The 26134-nt window shown below is 32.0% G+C and overlaps 1 protein-coding gene across 1 annotated transcript in view; it reads right to left on the reverse strand.

Annotated features, from left to right (window-relative positions):
- Window positions 1–14137, reverse strand: part of LOC137390208 (receptor-type tyrosine-protein phosphatase U-like) — a 32259-nt gene extending 18122 nt beyond the window's left edge. Inside the window, exons 1-15 of the mRNA XM_068076508.1 lie at window positions 14014–14137; window positions 13658–13749; window positions 13286–13490; window positions 10779–10888; window positions 9785–9959; window positions 8759–8865; window positions 8274–8463; window positions 7991–8094; window positions 6611–6785; window positions 6408–6499; window positions 6043–6256; window positions 3674–3777; window positions 2048–2243; window positions 844–967; window positions 375–666 (exon numbers count right to left, since the gene is read on the reverse strand). Coding sequence (XP_067932609.1) covers window positions 375–666; window positions 844–967; window positions 2048–2243; window positions 3674–3777; window positions 6043–6256; window positions 6408–6499; window positions 6611–6785; window positions 7991–8094; window positions 8274–8463; window positions 8759–8865; window positions 9785–9959; window positions 10779–10888; window positions 13286–13490; window positions 13658–13749; window positions 14014–14137 — 2304 coding nt within the window. The remainder of the gene's footprint in view (window positions 1–374; window positions 667–843; window positions 968–2047; window positions 2244–3673; window positions 3778–6042; window positions 6257–6407; window positions 6500–6610; window positions 6786–7990; window positions 8095–8273; window positions 8464–8758; window positions 8866–9784; window positions 9960–10778; window positions 10889–13285; window positions 13491–13657; window positions 13750–14013) is intronic.
- Between the last annotated feature and the right edge of the window lie 11997 nt (window positions 14138–26134).

Below are 26134 nucleotides of genomic sequence, written 5' to 3' on the forward strand. Positions count from 1 at the left end.
GTTGTATGATCTGATTTGAAAAAAAAGTTTCTACTTTTGAAATGAAACTATCGCCAATGAAGCGATTTTAAAACTAGAGTATAATACATTGTATATCGGCAATACTTTCTACATATACATATATATACAATATATCCATATATAAATCAATAAAAGAGACTATAACTTTAGATAAAACACTTTATTACTAGTCGTTTCATGCTTGGTAACAGCAAGCTTGCTCTTACAAATCAGAGCAAAGTTGCTCTGATTTTATCATCGAGCAATCTGCTTGAATCTTACGCTTTTATTTATATATACACATATATATATATATGTTTATATATACATACATATATATTCCGCTATAGTCTACTATGTTTTGTATTTCTTACCTCAAAATAAACAATGAGACCAACCACAAGGGAGTAGTTAGTCTCAGGTTCAAGTGGAGCATTATAATAGTTATTCAATGTTTGTCCATCTCCAATATTCACTATCAGCCCATCATCAGTTACCAATGAACCTGGAATCTCTGCAGTTATGTAGCAGGGCAAACCACGTTCAGCTGCTTTCTCATAGCCATAGAGACTGTCAGCGTCACATGTGCTGTTTTTAAATACAGCTTTTCTCTTTTGTCGGCTTCTGGTTGGTTCTTTAATATTTCCGATGATCAGCTGGTAATTGCTGAAATATATAGTTGATATTCTTTGCTTGAAAGCAAGATATATTTTAGCACATTAGAGTTATGTTAAAAGTGAAACAATCAAATTTGTTATTACAGTTGTGAAATTCAAAGAGTTTAATATTATTTGCCTTAATAAAAACATTTAAAATATGAAAACTTGCCAGGAACTTACATACCTTTGATTTCGGATTACATTCATCAAATCAATAGGCTTCAGAATGATGGATGTGTGATAAAAGCCTTTCATAACTTTAGAGAACACCACCACATGATCTGTGCTGGTGATTGAAGTATTCTTAACTACAATTGTTACAAACCTGATATACTGACAGCATTAGTTGTTGCAGTGAGCTATTTTATCTTTGTTATTGCTTCTAGTTAAAATATTTGTTTATATCAGAGGCTTAGTTGACTTGCTAACTTTTTATCATCTTGATTGACACTCCAAGACTCAATAGCTGCATTAAAAAAGCTTAAACTAATTTTAAAGGATCTACATTGAGACAAATTGCATTGTAAATCAGTAAAGAGAAGAAGTTCATTAATAAAACCTAATTAAACTAGTACTATGGCAGTGTATAGTTGAAAACACAAAATAATAATATTTAGCAGTAATAAGTAAAAAAAAACTCTTAACTTACTAATCTAGAAAGTTCTAGAGTTCTAACAAAACATCATTAATGTAAAATGGTAAAGTATAATCTGAGTTAATTAAAAGAGATTTTTCTGTTGTTTTAACATTATCTACTAAATTTAGCTACTTAAAGTCAGACATATTTTAGTCATTTCTGCAAAACCTATTAGAAATTTGCCCTAATTAAGCAAATGATCTTGTACACTGTAGCTATATGGGTGTCAAGATTGGTCATTGCTAAGGAGATTGTGATAAAAAATAAAATGTTGAACACTAAGTAGAATAGTGAAATTAAATGTTCAATGTACTGTATACATATTTTTGATTGACTTCAGGCATACAAATTAGCCTTTCCTTTGGTTTAAAATCAGGTACAATTAGCTAATAACTTTACTCTTGACTAATCAAAAACATCTTGTGTGAAACCTACTAAAGCTCATGTTTGTAAGCAAACTTTTACTATGTGGATAGCGGTACCCAGGGAGTTAAAAATTATATGGCAAAAAGACTTCTGGTTGCGCTGCAAACCAGACTCATTTTCCTAGCTCAACTATTTATCTAGCGAACATATGTTAAAACCCTCTCAACATCAGGCTGAGGTGGTAACATTCGTTCAAAACACTTTAACTGTATGAAAGATTATGCTATATTATGCTTATTGGAAATATTTTAGCCAATAAAACTATTGCTTGAGTATAAGTTATAACAAAATGAATTTATTGCAATATAATTATCAGACAACTTACGCTGAAGGTGAGTATAACCTGTGTCATAAGAGCTTTGGCTATCTCCAGCTATGTTTGATGCATAAACGCTGCAAGTAACTTTTGACGCAGCTTCAAATTCGCACAGTTCAGGAAATGAACCTCTTGTGATTTTTGATGTGTCTACTGTAAAGTTAGTAGAGCTCCATAGCGGCTGATGGCTGTATTGACAGCTGTACTGTTTAAAAAAAATACTAGGGTAAACAGTAAATTCAGTTTTATTGTAGGTGAATAGAAGAATCTTACACTAATAAAAATATTATTATGTTATTATCATGTTTTCTGGATTATTGACATTATAGTACAAACGTAAAATCAATAACTCAGAAGTGTATAATAATTGCATTGTATTGTTTAATTAGCCATTATGCTTAGCTAAACTTAAAACAGCCCCAATTTAATGCTTCATCATTTTAAAACTAGATCTAAATAAACATAGTAACTATTTTTAAAGGTGTCCATCATAAAATTACCAAGGACACTCAATCATTACAATTTATTTCTATTCATCAAACCGATTAAAGTTTTTTTCTCAACAGGCGCTGTATTTAATTGTTTAGTATTTATCCTATTTACTTACTAAGTGTTCATGCAATATTAAAACACTCTGTAGCATTACCAATAATAACTAAGTTAGTCAATATCGCTTCGACAATGTTTGTTTTAAGTAGGGATAAGAAATGACTATGCTACTACATAAGTCCTGACAACTTTAAGAACTGCTAGGACAAAGAACAGCTGGTTCACTTTATCTAGTCACACATTGTTATATCATGAGGTGTACTTAGATTTGAGCTCGTTTTAAAGTGTGTTGGATTTTAACTGAATGTCTTGTATTATGTGTTACAATTTATAAAACGTCTGAAAAGTAAATTGGATTTCTAAGCTGATAATTGTGTCTTTTAAATACTGTAAACAGTCATCAAAAATACATAGTATTTGCATTTGCACTTTTTATCAGTTCAGTGTTGATAATAAAATTTTCAATTAAAATTCTCTAAAAATGAATTAACTTTAAAATAGTCTTAAAAAAACCTTTATTGGTTAACCATCTTTGAAGCTTTGAACTGTTGCTAAATTTAACAACAAAGTATTCAGTATATATTTTCACAAATATTTAAAGCAATAAATTTTTTGTATAGATTGGAGGTATTTTTTATGCTTGGTCTAGATGTTAAATTGGGAAAGATTTACAATTTAGATGTTAAATTTGCCTAGCAGTGTTTTGGTAACAAATAAGGACTTATTTTAAAGTTTGTTAGTTTTCAACTCAGAGCCTTGTATTATGTGTTATAATTTATGAAATATATAAAAAATATGCGGGATTTTTCAATGCAAATAATTGTGACTTTCAAGTACTTAAACAACAGTAAAATATGAGTAGTATTTTCATTTACATTTTTAGCTCTTCACTATTTATAATAGACTGCTTCAATTAAAATTCTCAAAAAACCAATTGCTTTTAAAAAATATTATTTGGGATCTTATATCTTTTGACCAACTTTGAACCTCTGAAATGCGGTTAAATTTAACAACAGAATAACCATCTTAGAAGAAATCAGTACAGAAAAACTGTAACACTTCATTAGTTGTCCAGGAAATACTTACAGTGTAATCCATAATAAGTCCATTTGGTGAGTTTGGAGGTCTAATGAATAATTCCACGCAGAAGGAAGAGAAATTAAGAACAAGAGAAGGTGGATCAGTCGGTGCTACAATTGGAGTTTAAATGAAACTAACACACCTAAAGTCTTTAAAACTAAATAACTTTGTTTATGAATCGAAATAAAACATCAATTATTGTGTGGACACAGTTATGAAATAAAGTAACAGATGAGAGAACTGATAGCTTTAAAATTGATTGAAATTAAAAAGCTACAGAGGTGAGAAATTAGCCATTTTAGCTTATGATCTTACGCGACAAGGTGGTTAATCTACAAAAATGTAACTGCATTAGATCTTTGGCTGCTATGGCAAGCCTTTTGGAAATTTACTAATTATAAAAGGAACTAAAGAAATTTTTTACCTTAGCAATGGTCGGGTTTGATTAATAATACATCTATATTTGTATGTTTGTTGTTTATTTTATGCTGCGCACACATAAGTTGAATTTTCTTTTTGATAAGCTCAAAGACTCTGAAACATAATTTTTTAACAAAATAAACCAAATAATGCAAGCAATATGAGAGCTTATTATGGCATGCTAAAATTAATCGATATACACATGTCTATATATAGTATATGTATATATTTCAAAAATATATTAAGAAGAAAGCGAACTTTTAGTAATTGTGCTACAATTTTGTTTTCTGCGATGCAACCATCAGTCGCAGTTGGTCTAAAATGAAAAGCTGTACATAATGTGCCGAAATGTCAGAAATGGGTTCGTTGTATTAATCAGGTCATTTAGTGCTAAGTGTAACTGAGAAGAAACCCCCTAGCATGTCCGTAATGAGAAGTCAAATCATTTCTTTTATTCAATCAGCTTAAGTGGGGTTTGCATATTATGAAGTATTCTTCTAGTAAACATAGTTTGCATCATTTTGTTCTGTTTGTATATGGTTGTGCTTGAACTGATATTTTCCATGTTATGTTGTATGTTGAGTTCCTGTCTTTCAACTTCCAAATGTGCTTGCTAAGTTCTGTGTGGTGCTGTTTGTTTTTGTGGTTAAACGTTGCTTTATGATTGATGTATCTGGTTATAAATTTGGTTGAGCAAAGTCAAATATAGGTTGCTATGTAGTTGTTTGCATAGTTGATCACTGTTGCTTGGTATATCACATTTTAGCTCTGAATTTTCCGTCCAGAGATCCATTGTTCCTCTGTCTGCAGTAGGAACTTTTTTGATTGGCTTCTTTTTGTTTTGTAATAGTTTTAGTGAGGATTTTGTTGCTCGCATCAATGATTGTTTTTTATGTTTGGCATTACTGAGTAGCTCAGTTTTAAGGTTTGTCTATTAAATATTGCTTGGAGTGGGTGTTTCTTTGGGAAGCATGTCGTAGCTATGCTGAAAAATCTTTGACCGATATTGGTTGCAACATTTGGGCTCAATGGAGTGGAAGGGGTTGTACCACATGATTTTTTTTGGTCTGTCACTATTTTTAGTTTTTTTCCTCTTTATGTTGTATTGTAGTTTGCTGTTGCATCCACTCTTGTAGAATGCTTCTTGGTATGGTTGCACTGTGCTGTTAAATTGTTGTTCATTTGATGAGAGTGCGTTTAATCGTTTGTATACAATGTCTGGTAAGTTTTTCGATATGGAAGGGAAGTTTTTCTTATAGTAAACTCTACTTTAGTAACAAGCACTTTATGCTTACTTTTAGCCATGCTTTAATGTATATATATACATGTATATGTATATATATATATATATATATACATGTATATATATATATATATATATATTATACATTGATCTCAGTTTTTGTCTTGTTGTACAGCTTGAAAAAATCACAAAAATCAAGTTTCTGTCTAAAAACATTTTTATTACTTGTACAAAACTGGGCATTCACCTAATATCTGCACAACTTTTATTGCTGAATACGTCAGTTCACAATTAACATATTGACTTTAAACTCTTTTATATTGTTACTAATTGATCATCAAATCAGACTAAAACTACTAATAAGAATGGACGAGGGGCTTGTATTTGGGATCTTTAGTAATCTGTGAATGTCAAATCTACCAATACCATAACTAATCATCGTTACATTTATTAAAATAGATTTTTATCAATTTTTATAAATCCCTGAAAACTAAGTAGACTCTATGTGATTTTTATTTGAATAGTTGAACTGTTTAAAATATTTAAAACTGGATGAAGTTGAAAAGTTTACACAGAAATGTACATTTGCATCAAAAGGAGCAAAAAATGTTTTAAATTTTTGGGCACAAGAAGAGTAGTTCGAAGAATGGTTCAATTTTAGCAAACTAACTACTTTCCAAATACTTTCTGTTGATTTATTAAACGCACTCACCAGTCTCCTGAGTAATTAATGTGTAGAAGGAGTGACTCGTCAAACCCTCATTATTAGTAGCTATTATCTGAACTGTATAGTTAGTAAATGGGTAGAGACCCTCCATACTGAGTGCTCTTCCATCTGCTTCAGCTGTTTTGTCTTTAACAACCTCCTCTCGATATGAGAGAGATACACTGTAGTTGACTATATTCCTGCAGTTTGATATGACAGCCTAAAACATACAAGCTATCAAAAACTAGAAAATAGAATTAGTAAATACCAATCCTAATGCTAGTTTTGAATTGAAAATGCAAGAAACAAACGAAACATCTGTTTATGCACTACCAACTTTCCATCACGCGTATTTGCAAGCTTCCACGTACCATCCAAGTGATATTAACATTAACAAGTTCCTTCTGCAGTTCCGCACTGTAAACTACAGTCTGGTCCACAAACACAACAGCTTTTCCAGGGTCTACAGAAAAAGGGTTGATAATACTGAGATTCCTTTCTGAGCTCAAAACTTTCAAAACAATCAACATTGATAAATCAATCTTGTCTAAAATTATAATACATTTTGAGTTACCTCCACAGGACACTTTTGTCTCATTTATAGATGCTGGGCCATATCCAATAGCTGTAGAAGCTCTTACTTCACAAGTTACTAAATCTCCTGATTGATAATTACATAGAACAAGATCTCTTCTTTCTCTGGTTGTTGTGTAGCTTGGATTAGGTGAATTAGGAGCTCTGCATCTGTACTGAAAACCATAAAAAGCTCAAGATTCCATGAAATAAACAATCTGAGTTAGAATTTATCTCTTAGCATTGTGATAGAAGTAAGCTAAACAAAATGCAACTAAAGTTTGTATTTAACTGAAGTTCTACAAATTCTTACTTAGCTTCTTAATATCTAGAATTTACCAAAGGTTGCGCGTGTTCTTTTAAGCAAATGTATACAAGATTAAACAGTAAACATAAACAATTGTATTTTGCAAAGTTTTTGGTAAAATTAAACCATGCTAAATATACTACCACCAGTATTTATGCAAATGCTCAAAATAATTCTTTTTCATTATTGCGCAACTTTTATTGAATATTATTAAATTCTTCGTCTTGATTTGGCTCAAAAATCTCAAGCAGAGTAGCACAATATTGAAAATAGAAATAATTGAAAATTGGCAATGAGTGAAACCATTATGACTGCTCTAACTTGCGAAAGTTGGACTATAAATAGCCAGGTATTCTAAAGAACTATTATCTGGACTATAATTCTCGTCATTATCTAACAACTGATAAGACAAATTAAAATTTGCTATAAAAAACAAGCAGGCTCGAGTACATATAGAAACATAAACTGTAATATTGTTTACATAATCCAAGTTGAGAGTTTTTTAACTTTGGCATCACAAAATGACACAAAAAAAATTATGGAGTATATCAAAAGACAATTTTATTAGCATCAGGAATAATACTGAGTATCTGCAAACCGAGAGCAGTTTCTGGCCTCATAGACCTCTTATTTTTAACATCCTTTAAATTTCTACAAAATTAACCCGAATCTAGTGTGACTTGAAGAACAACTTTATATCCCATTCAATTATTTGAATTCGTGCCTCACAAAAACACTTTGCATACAAATTGAAAGGATTGAAGGAATAAAGTAGGTTGCAAATTATCCTTTTTGTACTAAAACGCTAGAGTACACTTAAATAATATAGCCTGCAAACATGTATAGTTTCATGAGAAGCAGCAATAACAGTTCTAGCATGCATTTAGTGTTTGTATAGAATACATCAACTCAGTGTAACTATCTGCCACTGATGTAACAAATCCGACAGGCAGCCCTAAAACAATGACAAATTTATAGCGTAAGCTAGCATTTCTTAAACACTTTTATAACTTGACTTTTTCTGAAAGCATATCAACATTATGCAATACAGTGCAATCCACCATTGCTAGTTACCTGGTATTCAGTAATAATTCCATTTGGTGGCTGAGGTTCAGTCCATGACAAGCTGATGCAGCTCAGGTTAAATGGCTCCATCAAAACTCTAACAGGTCCTGGTTCTGAACAAAATAACTCTGGCAAGATATATCTGCACATAAACTCTTTGAGCATTAATGGTCCAAAAAAACTTGATAATAGACATGGTAAGTATAAGTCTATCTGAATGAGTCATAATCCTGAGTTGACTATAAAAATTATCTGGATTAGTTACTAAAGAATTGTTTCATAAGAAACCCACCAAGTTCTCCAGTGGATACAACAACAGATCCAGTAATAATGAATCCTTCATCATTTGCAGCGCTATACACAATAACATAGTTGGTAACAGCATTCAAGTCAGCTAGGGGCTGGTCGTTTAATGTGTAGTCAACAGATCCATTCAGTTTATACTGTCTGAGTGTGATTTCCCTGCAGTTAGCCAGGATATCCTGTAAGAGGGAGGTATGCAAAATGTGGTAGCATTAAATACATAGTACATTTACATGTATTTTATTACTAGTGTTTTATTTTGAAAGTTTTTATGGTAATAAAGCCAAATACGCTCATAGAATTTTTGGTTGAAGTAGCAAAACCTCATCATTCATATGAGATTTAAAAAGACATGCAAGCAAAATGACACAAAACTTAAAATAAAACGCTTCAAACAATGTTTGAATGTCCAACTTGTTGCATTTATGGACCAATCACTAAGTTCAAACACATTGTTTTACTATATCTGATCACCTTTTTGGGAATGTGCATTATAATTCTTCTCCTGTGATATTCAGACTCTTTTGGCTTGTAACTTGTCTCTGTGATGTACTTCAATAAATTTGGAGGTAGTGTAGGAACTGTGTGATATAACAGAGTACATGTAAGTTAAATTAAGTTCAACAAAAACTTAGCCACTCAGTAACCCAGTTATGATTGTAGAAGAAAAATGCCTCTTTTCATTTTTAAATTAAAATATGTTAGATATAAATAATAAAATGAGTTTGTCAGAATTTGAATTAAAAAACTGTAAACTGTGCTGATGACCAAGTATAGGTGAGGATACGGTTAGAGATATAACACAAAGACGCTAAACTTTTTTAGTGATACAATGAGGAGTCACAACCCTAATTCTGATAACTGATTAGTCATTTTACGTCTGACTCATTTATTCTTCTGGTTGCATGTTTGATAAATAAAAACTTAGCCCTAAAAGCAAATAAAAGTACAGAATATGATAAAGAATGACAACATTCTATATCCTACCAATGAAAACCACAAAATAGTAGTATATCTTAACCCCTTTTGTTGAATGTGCTATTGTATTTGTTATGATCGAATAGAAGGGAAGCAACTGCGTTAAATTTTTACATATTCACCCGTCTATTTCAACTAGTAAAAACTTTGAGCAACAGAGTGAAACTATGAGGTGCGATTAATTCACGGTTTTGCTGAAAAAATGTCTAAAATCTAGCTGAAATATTTAATCTGGTAATCAAATGTTGGAATATGTCAACATTTTTGCTTCCTTGTTGTACCTAAACACTTTATATTGTATATAAATATATATATATGTTAATGTATTTTTAGGTGACTGCTGAGAAGCAAGTTATTAAGTCAAATTTTCACTTTTAAAAATTATGAAGCTAATAAATTTTAAATTATTAAAGTAAGCTACTTATTCCTTGTACATGTGTGTTGGTTTATTGTACATGTATCTTTCATTTAAACTATCAGTAAGGTTTTAAAAACATGGTAAACACTACCCAAGTAACTCACCATCACAGTCAGTAGTGACTGAAGGAGCAGTAGCTGAGTTACTATTTCCAGCACTGTTAACTGCTCTTAGTTTACATTCTACTATTTGATATGGAGAGAATTGACAGAGTTGATACTCTCTCTTATCTGCAGAGTTTTCTATGTCTGTCCATGAATCCTCATCATTACACTTGTACTGAAAAATGATAAAGAAGAGCAAATTCAAAAAACCTGCCATGGAAATTTTCACAATGTGTCGGCATTACTTAAAATCAATATAGTTGGAGTAACATTTGCTCTGCTAAATATGAACGTGTTTCCTAATTGATTCTTAACATGGCTGAATTACTTTTATTGTGATTATGGAGAACTGAAATAACTAGTAGAATATAGCGGAGTTGGCTTGTATTGATTAGATAATTACCACTAAGATCTAAAATAAAGGTTTAATATCAAAATATTTAGCAATTGAGAGCGTTTAAGATGAGCGTTGATTCAGTCCTGCAGTTATTCATAGACTTAAAGCTATCAGTAAAACATTGCCTTCAACACTTTGCCTCAGGCACAGCATTTTACCAATCATGAATAACCTTGATTGCCATTGTAAGTGTAAGACATGCAAGACATGCATTTGGTTATCATTGCTTAAAAACACTAAACTGCTTGCAAACAAATATCTCAAGCCATCACCATTGCTACCTTATTTGTCATACATACGCATGTCAAAAATCAACAAGTCATAACTTTCTAAGATATCTCAATTTTATACACACTCCTTGTTTAAGCTGAAGCTACCATACATTCAATTCTCCAAAAAATTGAGTTGGAATACAAGCATAGCATATCTAGTTTATCGCATGCCCCTTTTAAGTTTGGAAACTACAAAAACTCATGTCAAACACACCTAGCTCATGTTTTAATATCTCTAAAACTGCAGAAGTAATAAAATGTTTGTTCACTTAAGCTATAATCTGATCTTCATTGCCTAATAGAAATATTGCCCACTTGGTCTTACCTGGTAGCCTGTGATTGGTCCATTAGGCCACCGAGGAGGTTGCCAAGAGAGAGTTATACATGTTGAGTTGTTTACCATGCTACTAACAGATGTTGGGTACAACTGAGGACCTGCAACATCATTTATGCAGCATTTCAGCATACTGAATCAACCATGCCATGATTTCTGACAACCGACTATCGATATAAATATTTTAGCACACATTTTAATTCTCTTTTACCAGGTTTAATTACTAATTTTTGCTGGATGGTGATACAAAAATATATGCATAAAAATATATGGATTTTACGTACTGGCATATGACAGGTCACCTGCTGCGCTAAAAAGATCCATGCTTGTTTAAATCAATATGTTGAAGACTTTGACCATTAATAATTAGTCGACTTCTCCTGAATCCTCCATTTTGCTATTTTTTTAAAGAAAATAAAAAATGTGATGAAAAAGGGCTGCCTACACTACCAAAAAAAGGTTGCTGCTTACAGCACCTTTTTAATTAACCGAAATTATGTCAAATCAACAAGAATATCTTATTTAGCATTGCTTTTTAGAAGAAAAAAGTTAAAGTCAACTATTGGCAAACCTTCTTAAGATATTTTAAATATACCGAAAATTTAAAAAGCTATCATCATCAAAGTAGATGGCAGAAGAATTGATGCAGCTTCATCATAAATCGCAAAATAAAAGTTAAAACTAAACTAAATGGAGTTGATAAAAATGGCGATTATGAAAAAAAATTAGTCTTTTTTAAGAAGGTTTGATCAAATGCATGCAAAAAAGTTTATGAACAAAAATAATTAAAATATGCCTAATGTTGTTAAACCTGTATGACCTTTTATAACATTTTGCATAAAAAACACCTCATTTAACAATTCACCTCAATTTAACAAAATACATGAAAGAGGATCAATAAACTAAAAAAGATGAAAAATAAAAAATATGCCTAACGTTGTTAGACCTGTGTGATCTTTTATAGCATTTTAAATAAAAGACACCTCTAAAAGTATATCATAAAAATTGTTCTTATTTTACTTGTGCCACACAGAAATTTTTTATAATTGTTTAGATTAGTGGAAGCTATACAGAGCCCTAAATAAGAAGGTATTAAACCTTATTAGAATTTTAGCTAATTGAGCATTAGTGTAAATAGTATAATAAAAAAAAAATTACCTTTACTGTATCCTTTGTAATGTCTACCAGTCTATCTGATTTAATGCCCAGAAAAAGACCAAACTGAAAAAATGAATTATGGTTAGATTTACTGACAAGCATTAATCATATTTACTTGTACACATTTTTAGGCAAATTAATTTTATATAGCGGAAAGTTTCTAATAACTAAATTGAAAAAAGTTAAAAAAATTCTACAATATCAAAGTGGTAACACATTGCCTAATCACTACTCTAGTAATTGTCAAAACAATTTTATATACAAATAGCACACTGATCTTTACTAGTAGTTTAATAACTAGTTAAATATTGCTGCCAGTTAGCTCTCACTACAGCACTGGTGAACAGATCAAGATGTGATGTCACTGGAGCACTCTTTATTTCAAGAACAGAAGCAATTTCAATTCTCTTCTGAATACCAGTTCACGGACTTGATGGCTATTGCTGAAGTTGTGTGCTCTCAAATAGATTTTAAATCAACTACAATCTTTCAAACCGCTGGAGGAAAAATTTAAACAACTATTATATTGAAATTATTAATTAAATTTTTGAGTTCTCATTTTATAGCATTGTTTTACTAAAAATACTCTATCACAGCTAAAAATTCCACCAAATTAAAATTAATTTTTATTAATCAGCAATTATTATTAATTATTTTTATTACAGCCAAGGAGGCTGACAAATTATATAGTCACCTTTAAATGATTGAGCTTTTCGAGTTCAAAAGACAGACCAGTTTGAAATTTAATGTAATTGATGTATTCACAAAAATGTAAACTTTAGTAAATTTACTAAATGCTTAGTTTGGTGTCATTTGACACTCATAATAACTAGATTTTTACATGTATTAGAAAGAGTTGATTTAAGATTATTGGTCTAGTTAAAGCATAGCGTTTGCGCTATGAGTTAAAATAAAAAAGTGTTGATTGAAAAAAAAAATTTACGATTGAAACCGCTCATCATATTACTTGTACTAAAAATACAACCGCATTAAAATTATTCTTTATTCAACAAGAAGGAATAACAGCCAAAGAAGCTGACAAAATATATAGTCACCTTTGAATGATTGAGCTTTTCAAGTTCAGAAGACAGACCAGTTTGAGATGGAACGTAATTGATGTATTCACAAAACATTTTAAACTTTAAAAACTTTTCTAAATGTTTAATTTGGTGTGATTTTATACTCATAATAACTAAATTTTTACATCCATTTGTACTGCTCATCATATTACTTGTACAAAAAATAATAATGTTATTATATTGTGTACACAGCTATTCAGTTACATCCAATCTGGTTATTATATCAACTGAAGTAACACGAGAGTAACGCAAGTAACTCACGTATTTCAAGAGTAGTAATCGAAATGACAGCAGCAGCTGACTCCAATTTATCATTATTCACAGCTGTTACATGAAACTCTACTACCGTGTCACCATCAGCATAAACATTCCTGCTGGCAACTGTTCTGGGTGTAATATTAGAATCTGAAGCTGGATATCTGGTATTGTAGAATGATATACTTTCACAGTTCTCTTTCAGTGGTTTCTACAAAGTTTAAATTATATTTTATTATGGTCTTCATATTAAACAAGTTTAATGACCTTTTGATATCAGTGTTTGTTAGTAGAGTAGGACAAGTATGCATGGCATGGCCTCTGTATAATAGCAGTAGTTCTATTTACCAAACAAGTACGTAGTAGTAAAGAGTTCACCTGCCAGTTCACAGTATACATAAGTCTCTCTCTACCAGCTTGTTGAGTGGTAATAGGATCTCCAAAGGAAACACTGTGAGGGGCTGATGAAGCTGAAATAAACATATTAACAGTTCAGTACTTAGCAATGATGAATATTTCGTGCAAAAGAAAGCTAAAGCTTGACTGACATTGATAATTTGTTAAAAAACTGTTTTTGTGAAAATGAGCATATTGTAAAGTCTGGTTTAGTTGCTTCTTCCTTCACATCTAATTAAAAGCAGTTTTAAAATAAAAGAGACTATTTAAAATGAAGCTCTACACTAGTTAATACATGCCTTGTTAAATGAGAAAAAACTATTAAACATTCGGTTTACCTGCGCATAGAGTCCTTATCTCATCCGTAGTTGATGTATTACTACTCCCCGCATTATTCATAGCTCTAATCTGATACTGGACTTTCTCATAGGGTGTGTATTGACATATCTGTATACTTCTCATATCTCCAATGCTTGTCCAAGGTGTAACACTCTTTATGCTTTGTTTGTACTAGCAGTAAAAAAGGGATACAAATGCTTTTTACTTACAAAGATGGATTTGGGATAAAATCATCAAAAGAAATCATTAGAATCAAAAATGATAGATTGCAATATTAATCTGAAGCGAGCTAGTATTTTTTGTGAAAAAAATGATAATACATGCAGAGATTCGAAAAAGTTGTTTGAATCACTAAATTTTTTTTCCAAAGCCCAACGTGGACCTAACAAATCGAATTAAAATAAGTCTTATGAAATAAGCAAATTATAAATGTTTGTCACACATGATACTGCACTCACACTTTGTTTTCAACGGCCTTAAATATATAACAAGAGGATCCCTAAACAATACCTAATAAGCAGCTGGTGTTCTAAAACGAATGGCAGAGTTATGATCCACTAAAATTCTGCAGTATACTAACTACATGTACCTACTGAATATGTAAGAAAGTGAAGTGAAGCCATCTAACTTAAAGTACTTTTAGTGGGCTAAAACCTAAATGAGTGCACAAATATTTAGAAGCCTTAGAAGACAGGTTATGTTCAATGCAACATTTACATCTAAATATGTCTGAATAGCAAAATGTTCTCTTCTCTGTATACTGCGTGTAAAAATGATTAACTAAGAATCTACTGAGTGTAGTCATTACTGTTCTCAAAGACTATAGACTTCTTTTGAATGTTGAGCTGAGAAATCAATGCCAGACCGGATAATCTCTTTAAAGCATGGTTATTTTAGATCATGAAAGTGTAAATATAACATACAATGCTCCCTCGCTATGCAATTTTAATTCAATATAGGGTTGGCATCATATAACAAAATTGTGGTATATAAGTGTATAGAAACCCATACTAATTATACAACACAAACATCCCCTGGCAAAATTCATCAAATTTTTATACACATGCAAGTACTGTACATGTTAAAATTAGGAACGGAATAGCATGTTAACTTTAGCAACTATAGTTACCTACAGTAATTTTTGTGCGCTTAGCGATGATGATTTGCAATAAAATGTTATATTATGATATGCTAGGTGCAAGCATACTGTAGAGTTTTTACCTTCAAGGCAGACAAATAATATCAACTTTTAGTTTAACGTAAATAAATTTAGTTAACTAAACGCACACTTAAAACTAAGTTTCACTAGATACACAGCATGTAAGGTAACTAATTTACTGAACATCAACTCTTTCATCACTAAAATCTTATCCCTTATCGGTTTCTGGCTTTGTTTTACTATAACCTTTAGTCGACCTCATTAAAACCTCTTTCAACGTAATTTGTCAAGGAACTTTGAATGATACTGTTCTCGTAATAAAGTGGACTTTTGCTAGCAGATTAAAGGAATTTTTTTAATCCCTGACCCTCTGCTCAAATCGAACCCAACTCCAAGTTTGCTACGGATTTTATGGAAAAGATATTACAGACCACCCTTCACAGAAAAATGTCGAACAGAGAACAATCGGTCATCATACTGCCCTCTGTTGGTAAAACTAGTTACCAGACAAAATTTTAGTATTTTTCCTCGCCACCCCAGAGATTTCAAGCAACTTAGATGATTTTCACAACATACATGTATTACAAGGCAAAGAATGCTCATCTTTGTTTAGACTAATCCAAGTAAAACATAATCCTTAATAATCCAATTAAACTGGTTATGCAAGCAGAATGTTGAGTAATTTGGTCAGGTATTCTGCTTGAATAACTAGTTAGCAACACTTACAGAGTTATGAATGCAGTTATGCAATGAATGAAGGGGTGGTTTCTGCTGGTAAAACTAGTTAGGGGTTTTAAACAAGTTATTATTATCTAAAAGAACAAATAATAATGCTAATATGTTTGTATATTCTGAGAATAATGTAACATGTAATTAAAAAAATTAATAACATTTGATGATAGCAACAAAGTAAATAGCACAGCGACTTGGTTTGCAAAGGCATGTATGTCATGGGTAATGATATTTACAATTGAACATGACATGGCACGATTACTCATTGTCTATAAGGTCTTCAACTTCCTCTTCTGGTAGATTGTGCCAAAACAGTCTTCTGCTCTCTGGCATAAGAGGACAGAGGTTGTGCAAGATGCCAGCTTTTTTGCTAGCAGGTACTCCCCTCGGTCTAGCTTTTCCCAGCTGCGGCTGAGCTGAATTGTATCTAGCTTTTAAGAAGTCAAATGGCAGATAGTCTTCGTCGAATTGTTTTTTGTAGTATGCAAGCCTGTCGCCACGCCTAAACTGCACTATACTTATCTCGGCTAGCAAGGGGCGTCCTGGTTTAGCTAGCTTTGCAACACTCTGACCACCAGTCAACTCTTTGAAGTCCTGATGTTGAATTTCTTGAACATTCGAATTGCCTGCAGTCTTTACACTAGTGGCAAAGTCATTAAAATCAAACAGATTCATACGCTTCTTCGTCGATCGTTCGACTGCAGCATGGAAGCTGTCAGCACTCATAAACGTATGCCCTGCTTGCAGGTACTTTAATGTAATAGTCTTGGCACATATCTTACTACTGTTGATGATGCCGACTAAGGCGGTGTACAGCACATAGTTTTTATTTTGGCCGCCGCAGTTGTCCATATAATATATAACTTCATCAAGGTCTCGATCAGTCTCTACAGCTCTTAGCAGCACTGAAGCAATGTCCTCAGCCTTTCGGCCACTAATTCCTTCGTGCCAAATGATGGCTTCAACCTTGAATCTTTTGCAGTAGTTGCCTACCGGAGCGAATGTCTGGTGAAAGGTGACCAGACGACGAGTGAAGCATGCAGACTTCAGTCCAGGGAGACGAGGCAACATTATAATTTTTTGGAGGTCAACACTCCGCACTACTCTTCCTGGTACGACTTCCTCCCCATCGGCCTTGTATTGCACTCGAGCTTCCTCTGCAGCCTTCAAATGAACCCTTAGCTTGTTGCAGGTTTCGCAGTCGTCAGTGAAGTCTTTGTGCCCATGGTCTGTCTTTAGTTTCGTGCAAACCTCACATTCCTCTTCCCCAAGCTTTGCAAAGGAAATATTCATGCTCTGTACTCTTCGCATGTACGTTGTGTAGTTGATCATTTTCTGGCGAGTATCAACAAAGTATTTGTGCATCTCAGCAATGCTTAGCTCATGTGGAAGATACAGGCGCTTCGGTGCATGCTCACGTCGATAGTGGGAGATGCTTGGGTTATAGCTTTTGATGTGTTCATCAATGAGCAAATGCAGATGGTTGGGGTCTGCTTTTCTTTTTCCTTTACCATCTGCAGCAACAGCTACACAGGCCGGGCTCGCTGTTGCTGTCGCTACCACTGTCGAGCCAACATGATAACCCAAGGTGTGCATAAAAAATGTCTTGCAGACAATATGACGTTTGCCAGCATCATCAGTCAAGTGGTAGGTGTAATAAACCTACAATAAGAATATACAACTTGCATGTACATGTTGAAAATATTATATGCGTTAAAAAAAGTTAAAGCTCATGAAGTCATCAGAATAAACATTGGTATATAACATTACTGCAAGAGTTGGTTTGATTAAGAGTAGCTTGGATTGTGTTACAAATTACATTGTAGGCTAATTGATGTGCATCAACATTGTAAGTGCAGATATAATATTGCCAAATTTTGTGATGCTATGTGTTATACAACTAAAAATTATGACTGCACAGAAGGCAAATGTTGTTGCTTAGGACATTATGCAGGCTTGGCTGATGTTGTTGTAATAAAATATTGTAGAACAGAGCACTTACGGATCATTTTGGTGTGCCACCTATCCTCGGGTTGGTTGATGTTTTGTCAACTGAATGATGAATAAAATTTTTTCGCTCAACGTAAGAAATGCTCCAAAACTCGATATAAATTTGAATTCTTCGGCGCTGATTAATGACCGCAGTGCATTTTTTCTGACACTCACTCTCACTGCATGGCTCCTTCAAACAGTGTGTTTCCCTTCCATGCTGCAGCTTGTCTTTTAACGCACGTCTATGGCTAACGGTACTTTTCTCGGCCATGTTTGGAGAGTCACAAAATGCGATGTGACAGTGTGGCATGGCTCTCAATTTTATATATCGTGATTATGTGAATTTTGATGTAATTTATGAATAATAAAACCTTTTGCAAACCTCGTAACTAGTTTTACCAGCAGAAACCACAGCTTCATTCATTCCATAACTGCATTCATAACTCTGTAAGTGTTGCTAACTAGTTATTCCAGCAGAATACCTGACCAACTTACTCAACATTCTGCTTGCATAACTAGTTTAATTGGATTATTAAGGATTATGTTTTACTTGGATTAGTCTAAACAAAGATGAGAATTCTTTGTCTTGTAATACATGTATGTTGTGAAAATCATCTAAGTTGCTTGAAATCTCTGGGGTGGCAAGGAAAAATACTAAAATTTTGTCTGGTAACTAGTTTTACCAACAGAGGGCAGCATATCTCTTTTAGGCATTGGGATGTTTCTGACAAAAAAACATACATTTATTATTTCAGCGTATTAAGCACACCAATGGCCTTATTTAACTTTCAAGCAAAATTTTTGTTGAACTTGTATAGTGATATAGGATTCATATGGGAAAGTCAAAAAACTTTGTAAAGCAAAAATGTAGTATGACAGGGAAACCGTAACTCGAAAGCGCACTGTACACAGATCCAACTGGAAGTTTAGCTTTGTGTTAAAATTTTAAGTCATGTGAGCTTTAGTCGTTTTTGCTTCTCCTATGAAACTAGAAAAAAAACCTTCGCTTGAATCATATATGTGTGTAAACTACTAAACTAACGACTTAGTCTAAGGATTTAATAAGAAAGTAGCAGAACCTCATCATTGGATTTTACAAGCAGTATTAAAAAAATCTAATTTAGCAACCTAAATAACTTATTTTGGCAGCTCCAACCACCAGTTTTAACTGTTGGCTCAAAAGTATTTAACCCGAGAAACAACAATGTAATGACAACTGAAGTTTTTAAAGCATTAGAAAGTCTCCAGACTGAAACTTAGATTCCAAAAACAAAAGTGAATATCAAAGTGCAGTAAAAGTTACCCATGCAATTAAAAGCAGCTAAATTTAATATCAGACAACAAAATCCTAAATAGGAGGCCAAATCTGAAGCCTATAGGAGATGGTATCAATCAAGAGTTGTAAAGTTTTGTTTAACAAAGTGATCAATGTATTGAATTACTTGCGTAGGAAATGAATATTTAAAAATAGGTTTTTTTACTTGACATTTACCCACTCTATCTAACAAATTATTTATCCCAAACTAATGAGTTAGTGGATCAGCTTCTACAGGCCTGTCTTACTGAAAGACTAATCATGTGGGTACCTGATGGGTCATGACGGTAACTTAACACTACGTCATTGAATGTTTGTTTTTACACTTTTTTGTTTATAAAAAAGTGACAGTGGCGATTCAATATCATATGGTAAAGTGGTTATAGAACTGGCAACTGATCTTTAATCAAACGGTATATTTTCATAAAGCAATTTAAAACCATTTTGGCTGCTTGTTCCTGACCGGTAATTTAGGCTAATAAGAACATAGTATATCATTACAGTCATGCAGCAATTTGGGTATCTCCTCAAAGCTCTAAATAGTAATATTTTGAGGAACAAGTTGCTTGACTTTTTGGGTATTGCTGGTTGCACATCTACATTCAAGTTTTAATCTAATCTTTTGATACACCCTCATAACAGTTTGTTCCAACATGGAGTTGGGTAAATAATGAAATATAGCTTAGATTTATGTTGCTGAGTCAGAGGAGTCTATAAGATTAGTCATTTGTGTTTTAAGAGTTTGATTGACAGTCAGCTAATATAAAGCTAAACTGTGTGCAGAATAGCCTTGTTCTAAATTTGAGTTTTTAACACAAAATCTAATTTTTTTTCTATATTTTGAAATATGAGTCACTATTTATGAATTCAGCATTTATCACATCGCTAACATCTATAGCCTATGTTGCGTAGAAAAACTGATACAGTAAAATGTGTTTTAGAGCAACTGAAAAAAGGTTTATTAACAACATGATAGATGAACAGTATTCACTATCTATGGCAGTTTTGTATAAACCGAATATACCTGATAGCCTGTGATTACTCCATTTGGCCATTGTGGTGGCTTCCAGCTGACTGTAACACAAGATGAGTTGTTTGCTTGAATAGATACTTCAGTAGGAGCTATTTGTGGTCCTGTAAATGGAGTCATTATTAGAATGTATAGTTTACAGTGAATCCCAGTTTAAGAGGATCTAATATCTTATAGTTACTAGTACTGTGCATTAGACAGCGGGTGCCTAAAACTATGTTTTGATGCACTATAGCAATTCAAAAGATCCTGATACTGTATACTTTTAGCTTAAAGATTTTTGTACCTAAATTGACATATTCTTGAATAAAAATCTAGTCATTCCAGAGGGGTGCTTTTTTATAATGTAACAGATGCAGTAAATATACACTACTGCAAAATGGAAAAACCACTGGATAATTTTTTGCATCAAGAGCTAAAACATTTCTCCAAATATATTATTGATGAGTGTTTAATTGCAGGACATAAATAATTACAAAAGTCAAAATAGAAGCAAAATATGTGTCAGTAGTTGTAAAAGTAAAAACTAGATACAGATAGCCATTTATTACTAATGAGCCAAATTACACGGATAAAAATAAGAGTGACATTAGTGAAACACTTTAACAGTATTTGAGCTCTAAATAAATTTACTTATTATCCCCATTTGGAAAATGTTCAGGGAGTAGTCCTAAACCGGTTTAATCAGTAGGTTTTTTGCTGCAACTGACAGCGTTGCTAACTGCCTAAATAGACAGGTCTCGCCAGCCTGCTGTTTACAGAAAAGTTACAGGAATCTGGTGAATCAGCCATTACTCTGCCAGTTTAAAACTAAAGTAGTATAAGATACTGTATAAACACAGAACTAAAATTAGGGTTAGAGACAAAGAGTTTTTTCGACCTTAAAAATATAATCACTACACTTTTGCTATGATGTGATGGAGTAGAGACAAGTTGTTTTAGCATCCAGTATATTAGTGACCCATCTTTATCATAATATACAAAATACAAGCTGTGTAAGAGCTGTAATTAGTATAGTCAAACATGTAGTTTAGTGAATACTTTTCCAGTTCTGCTTTGACTTGCTAAATCAAAAACATATTATTTCTACATTTATTCTAAACAAAGGAAGTTGTTTTATTCTGCTTGATTTATTTAATTTCAATAAAGTGTCAACTATTATATGCTATTTATCCAATGTAAAATAAAATAACAAACTAATGCACTTATAGAGTGTTTTTACAACTTTATACTTTTCAACACTACACTACAATTACCAGCACAGCAGTACAATAGGCCTCATTATAGTATGATACCCTGTGATGTGCTCAACTATACTGCACTAAGCATTTTTTATCATATTTTTTGCAAACTTTATGTTTTTATTCCATAAATATACATATAATATATATGCATAACCATATATGAGTCTCAAAGTATAAACATGTGTACTTCGGTTTGTCCAGTTATAGCTATTATAAATCTTGAAATAAAATGCTTGCTGTGTGCTGAATTTGAACTCCTGCTTTGCTAATCCAGATTGCTACTGCAGTTTTCAACCCACACATTTAACAACTGAGCTATCATGTCCTTAACAGTCAATTGTCGCTCTTACCGTATACCGTATACCATATGCAGACGCTGAATGTGCACTTTTGCATTTTACTTAATATTACCCTTCGCATTTCCTATCTTTTGAAATTGGTTGAAAACTAATTTTTTCTACCTATACCTACTTTTTAAAATTGTAATTTTCAAGGAAGCCATTTCAATTTCAATCGCGCCATTACACTTCTATTTCCGGTTTTCCGTAGGGTTTGATTGCTATATTGGTAAAGGCTAACAGTTTTCAGGTAGACAATTGTATTATCTCACATAGAAATAGCCTCTAAGTTCTCTCAGTTTAGTCAGACAGAATACCCAACAAAGACAGGTTAATATCTCATTTTTACATTTTTACTAGTATCGAGAGGTCTCAGTATCTTCGTAACAGTAATTTTTTTATACATACTTCAATGTTTTGCTCGAATTGTTATTATTAATTCAGCCTATTCAGGATTTTTATTTTTTTTTTCAGCTCATAATAATTGTACCAGTACCGAATAATTTTCGTAATAAAATTTTTATACACACACACACTTCTATGCACCAACTTTTATCATTAATTCAACATCTGCCATATTTTATTTTGTTTTCTCAGCTCATATTAATCCTATCATTACCAAAACATTTTTTATTGTATCGTAGCAAAACAGACTTAATTTAGCTCTTACTTGGTAATTATTCCACATATACATTCAAACAATTTTATAGGTGTTTTATTTTGTTTCTTGAGTTGACTTGCACAAACATTTTCTTCATGATATGAAATTTGAAAGTTACAATTGTTTGACATAGTTTGAAACTTTTACAGTTGTTTTTATTTTCTCTCAAATTATTTCAACTACACAAAACACTTTTCTCATGATATCTAGTTTGAAAGTTAGAATGGCAAATGTTGTTATATATGTTAAATACAAATCATATTTCTGTGCGAATACTTTTTTATTACTCTGGCAACACCGATAAGTATGCAAGCTAAATCTATATAGTGCTTACCACTCTATATGTCGATACTATATTTTCACTTTATGATGCCAACACTAAAAAGAACTAAAATCACATAATCGTATACAAAGTTGTTTTTCCTGTAACTATAGCAAAACATAATATATTTAGTCATTACTTGCTAATGATATCACATTCACGTTTAAACGCCTTTACAGTTTTATTTTTCTCCGTAATTTATTTCAACAAAACCCCTCTTTCATGATATGAAATTTAAAAGTGGTAGATGTTGGAAAACTTTTGAAAACCTTCACGGTTGTTTTCTTTTTTTTCTTAATTTGTTTTAGATGAACAAAAATATTTTCTTTGATATGTAGTTAGAAAGTTTAAGTTGAAAATGTTGGCATATATGTTAAATACAAATAATTTTTCTGTGCAAAAACTTTTTTAGTACCTGGGCAACGCCGAGTAGTACAGCTAGTATATATATGCATATAGTATATTTATATACATATAAAAATTAAAACTGGCTTTGTTGTTTGCATTTGCTTGACAGAAAAATAATGAGTAGTTCACAACAATTGTGTGCATTTCTTTATGATAAATGCTTGGCCTTTAGCAAGTATCATTTACTAATCCTTGCCAGTTCAATCACATACAGGTTCAGATTCCAAATTTTTTACCGATCCTTGAGAGATGCTGTGGTGCTCAGTTCTTTATAAAACCACGAACTGCAATATTAGTAAATAAACTGTAGCATAAATTATATACAATGCATATATTCCCTTTTAATTATGTTATGTTTTTAGCTACTTGTACATACAAAGTTTAGTAAAGAATTTTCCTTTAGACAAGTTTAAGCCAACTCTTATAAGGATTATGCTCTGTTATGGTATTTTTAAAGTTTAAATTTTTAGCTGATTGGTTGCAATTACCATATAAATTATAGCTATTTCTCATACTTTTTAGTTAAAACGAAAACACCAAATGTTAAAATATATTTTATAGTGAAAACCAGAATGCAGTACTTTGACAAATCCCTCATCATTCAATGTCCTGTATACTAGAGAAAAATAGACTTACTTAGAGAAGTGCTTGTGGTGCTGATGGAACTGACAGGAGATTGAAGATTAGCATCATTTACTGCATAGACATAGAAGGTAACCTCCTTTTCACCATCAGCATATACAACTCTGCTCAATATGGATGTCTGCACTGTCTGTGAGGTTGCCGTTGGATATCTTGTCATGTATTTGTTTATTTTAGCGCAATTTATAGTTTGAGGTTTCTAAAATAACATTATAATATAAAACCTTTAAATATAGACAGAACAATTAAAGGATGCACACCTCGTCTGGTTTCTAAAAAATGTGGACTATATTCAAAGAGAGAAAAAGGATATAGTTAATGATAAACTGTTAAAGACATGCATACCTCCCAGGTTACTATGTATTTGAGTCTTAGTCTTCCATCGTTAAATTCTTCTACAGGGTCATTAAACTTTATGTTGTTTGGTTTAGTAGGAGCTATAAATAACATCAAATGGGTCACGTTTCAGCATTTAATTATAAATTTAAATTACATGTTTGGTATGAATAGCCTACGAAAGCAAAGCTTTCTTAAACAGTGCTCTATCAAAATTAATTAAAAAAGAAAATAAGTAGACATTTGGCTAAGTTTTTCAGTCATGCTATCACAGCTCATAGTCTAAACTTAAACTTACATTACCTTAGATAGGAGCAGATAACTCCAGAGAATAATATAAATACATTCAGCTTATTCATTATACTCAACTATGCATGTATAGACAAATAGAGGATGTGATGGTGTAACTATGAAATATTTATTACTAAAGAAAAACTTAATGGCCAACATTTTTATTATTTGATTACCACTTCAACTATTATCATCAATAATAAAAACATAATGATTAGCAATTTATTAATCTTCTGTTTTATAGAATACAACACGGCAACAAAGTTAAATGCTAATCACATTTACATATTCATGATATATTACTGAAGCGTTTTTGATTGGATAACTGCAGACACTGAAATGTATGTAAATAGTGTAAGTATTTAGTCTATTTTTAGACATTACCAATATATACTGAAATAAATATATGCTGAGGTGTAAAAACATGTTTCAAGGTTTTCAGTAAGAGAAATTCTAACAAAGTGTACAGAAATATTATATACTATAACATCAAACTACATGTCTTACGCCTTGTTGTAAATGTAGCCGTAATAAGTTGTTTGTGAATCACAGTTCAATCACTTTCATTTGTTAATTCTAAATCATACCATAATCTATTGTACTGGTACAAGTAATTTTTTCTAAAGATTCCAACCTATTGCTCTCACAAAGGTTTTAGCACTCAGACAGGTAAACTGCTGGTCAACTGTTTTTGTTGATATGTTTGCTAAAAGATTTTCAAGGGCTTTTTTGTTAGGCTATGCAGAACGTGTTCGAATGTGCAGACAATTCCAAACATATCATGTAAATGTAGTTAAAAGCTTCTCTTACACTGGTGTTGACATTTTATCATTTACTAGGTATGAAAGTTGAATAAAATACATAATTTAATACAGATTCAGATATCGAATGGTTATCTACATTATATTTTTATTTTTAGCCATATTCAAAATTCTTTATTGACATAATGTTTACAAAAAGCCAAACAACTAAGTTTGTTTTTTAACCAAGTTTAAGAATCTGGTTAAACCTAAAAAGCAAATAGACTCTCCAGAAATAAATCATCTCAATAAATTAGAGATTATTTTTCAAAAGCTCTAATAGGCCTCTCAAACTGTTTCACTATTAAAGGTGACTCAAAATGCTAAAACTGTTATTTCTAGCTAGGTGAAATTGTAAAATATATTTGTAGCAAAAAAGATTATTAAAGATTTATGCAAGATTGTTGAACAGATCATTCTATTTTCCTAAACCTTTCAACTATACTAGACTGGGCAATCTAATGGATCACAGCTCGGCATTGTGTAAGACTTAACTAGTCACATTCTTTGAGACACAAAGTCATTGCTTTGTTCACTTTGCCGAGTCTAGACCATAATTCTAATTAGAAATTCATGGAGAGTGGAGCAGATACCAGCACTAGAAAGGATTCAAAAGAAAATTTTGTTCAAATTGTTTCAAGTGTATCAGTTTTCAAGGATATCTAGACATATAGAGCAAATAATATTGTGGATTGTTTCCAGATATACTTGCAAATATTGATTTTTCCAAAATGTTTTTCTCAAGCTCATTGCTGGCACTACAATTCAAAAAATTGTTTGGCACAAAAATGTGCCAAGTGCTTAGTAGACAAAGTGTTGCTCATTTCATAAAGTTTTTATCAATATTGCA

Source organism: Watersipora subatra, chromosome 1 (assembly GCF_963576615.1).
Source record: "Watersipora subatra chromosome 1, tzWatSuba1.1, whole genome shotgun sequence".
In the NCBI taxonomy this organism is placed as follows: Eukaryota; Metazoa; Bryozoa; class Gymnolaemata; order Cheilostomatida; family Watersiporidae; genus Watersipora; species Watersipora subatra.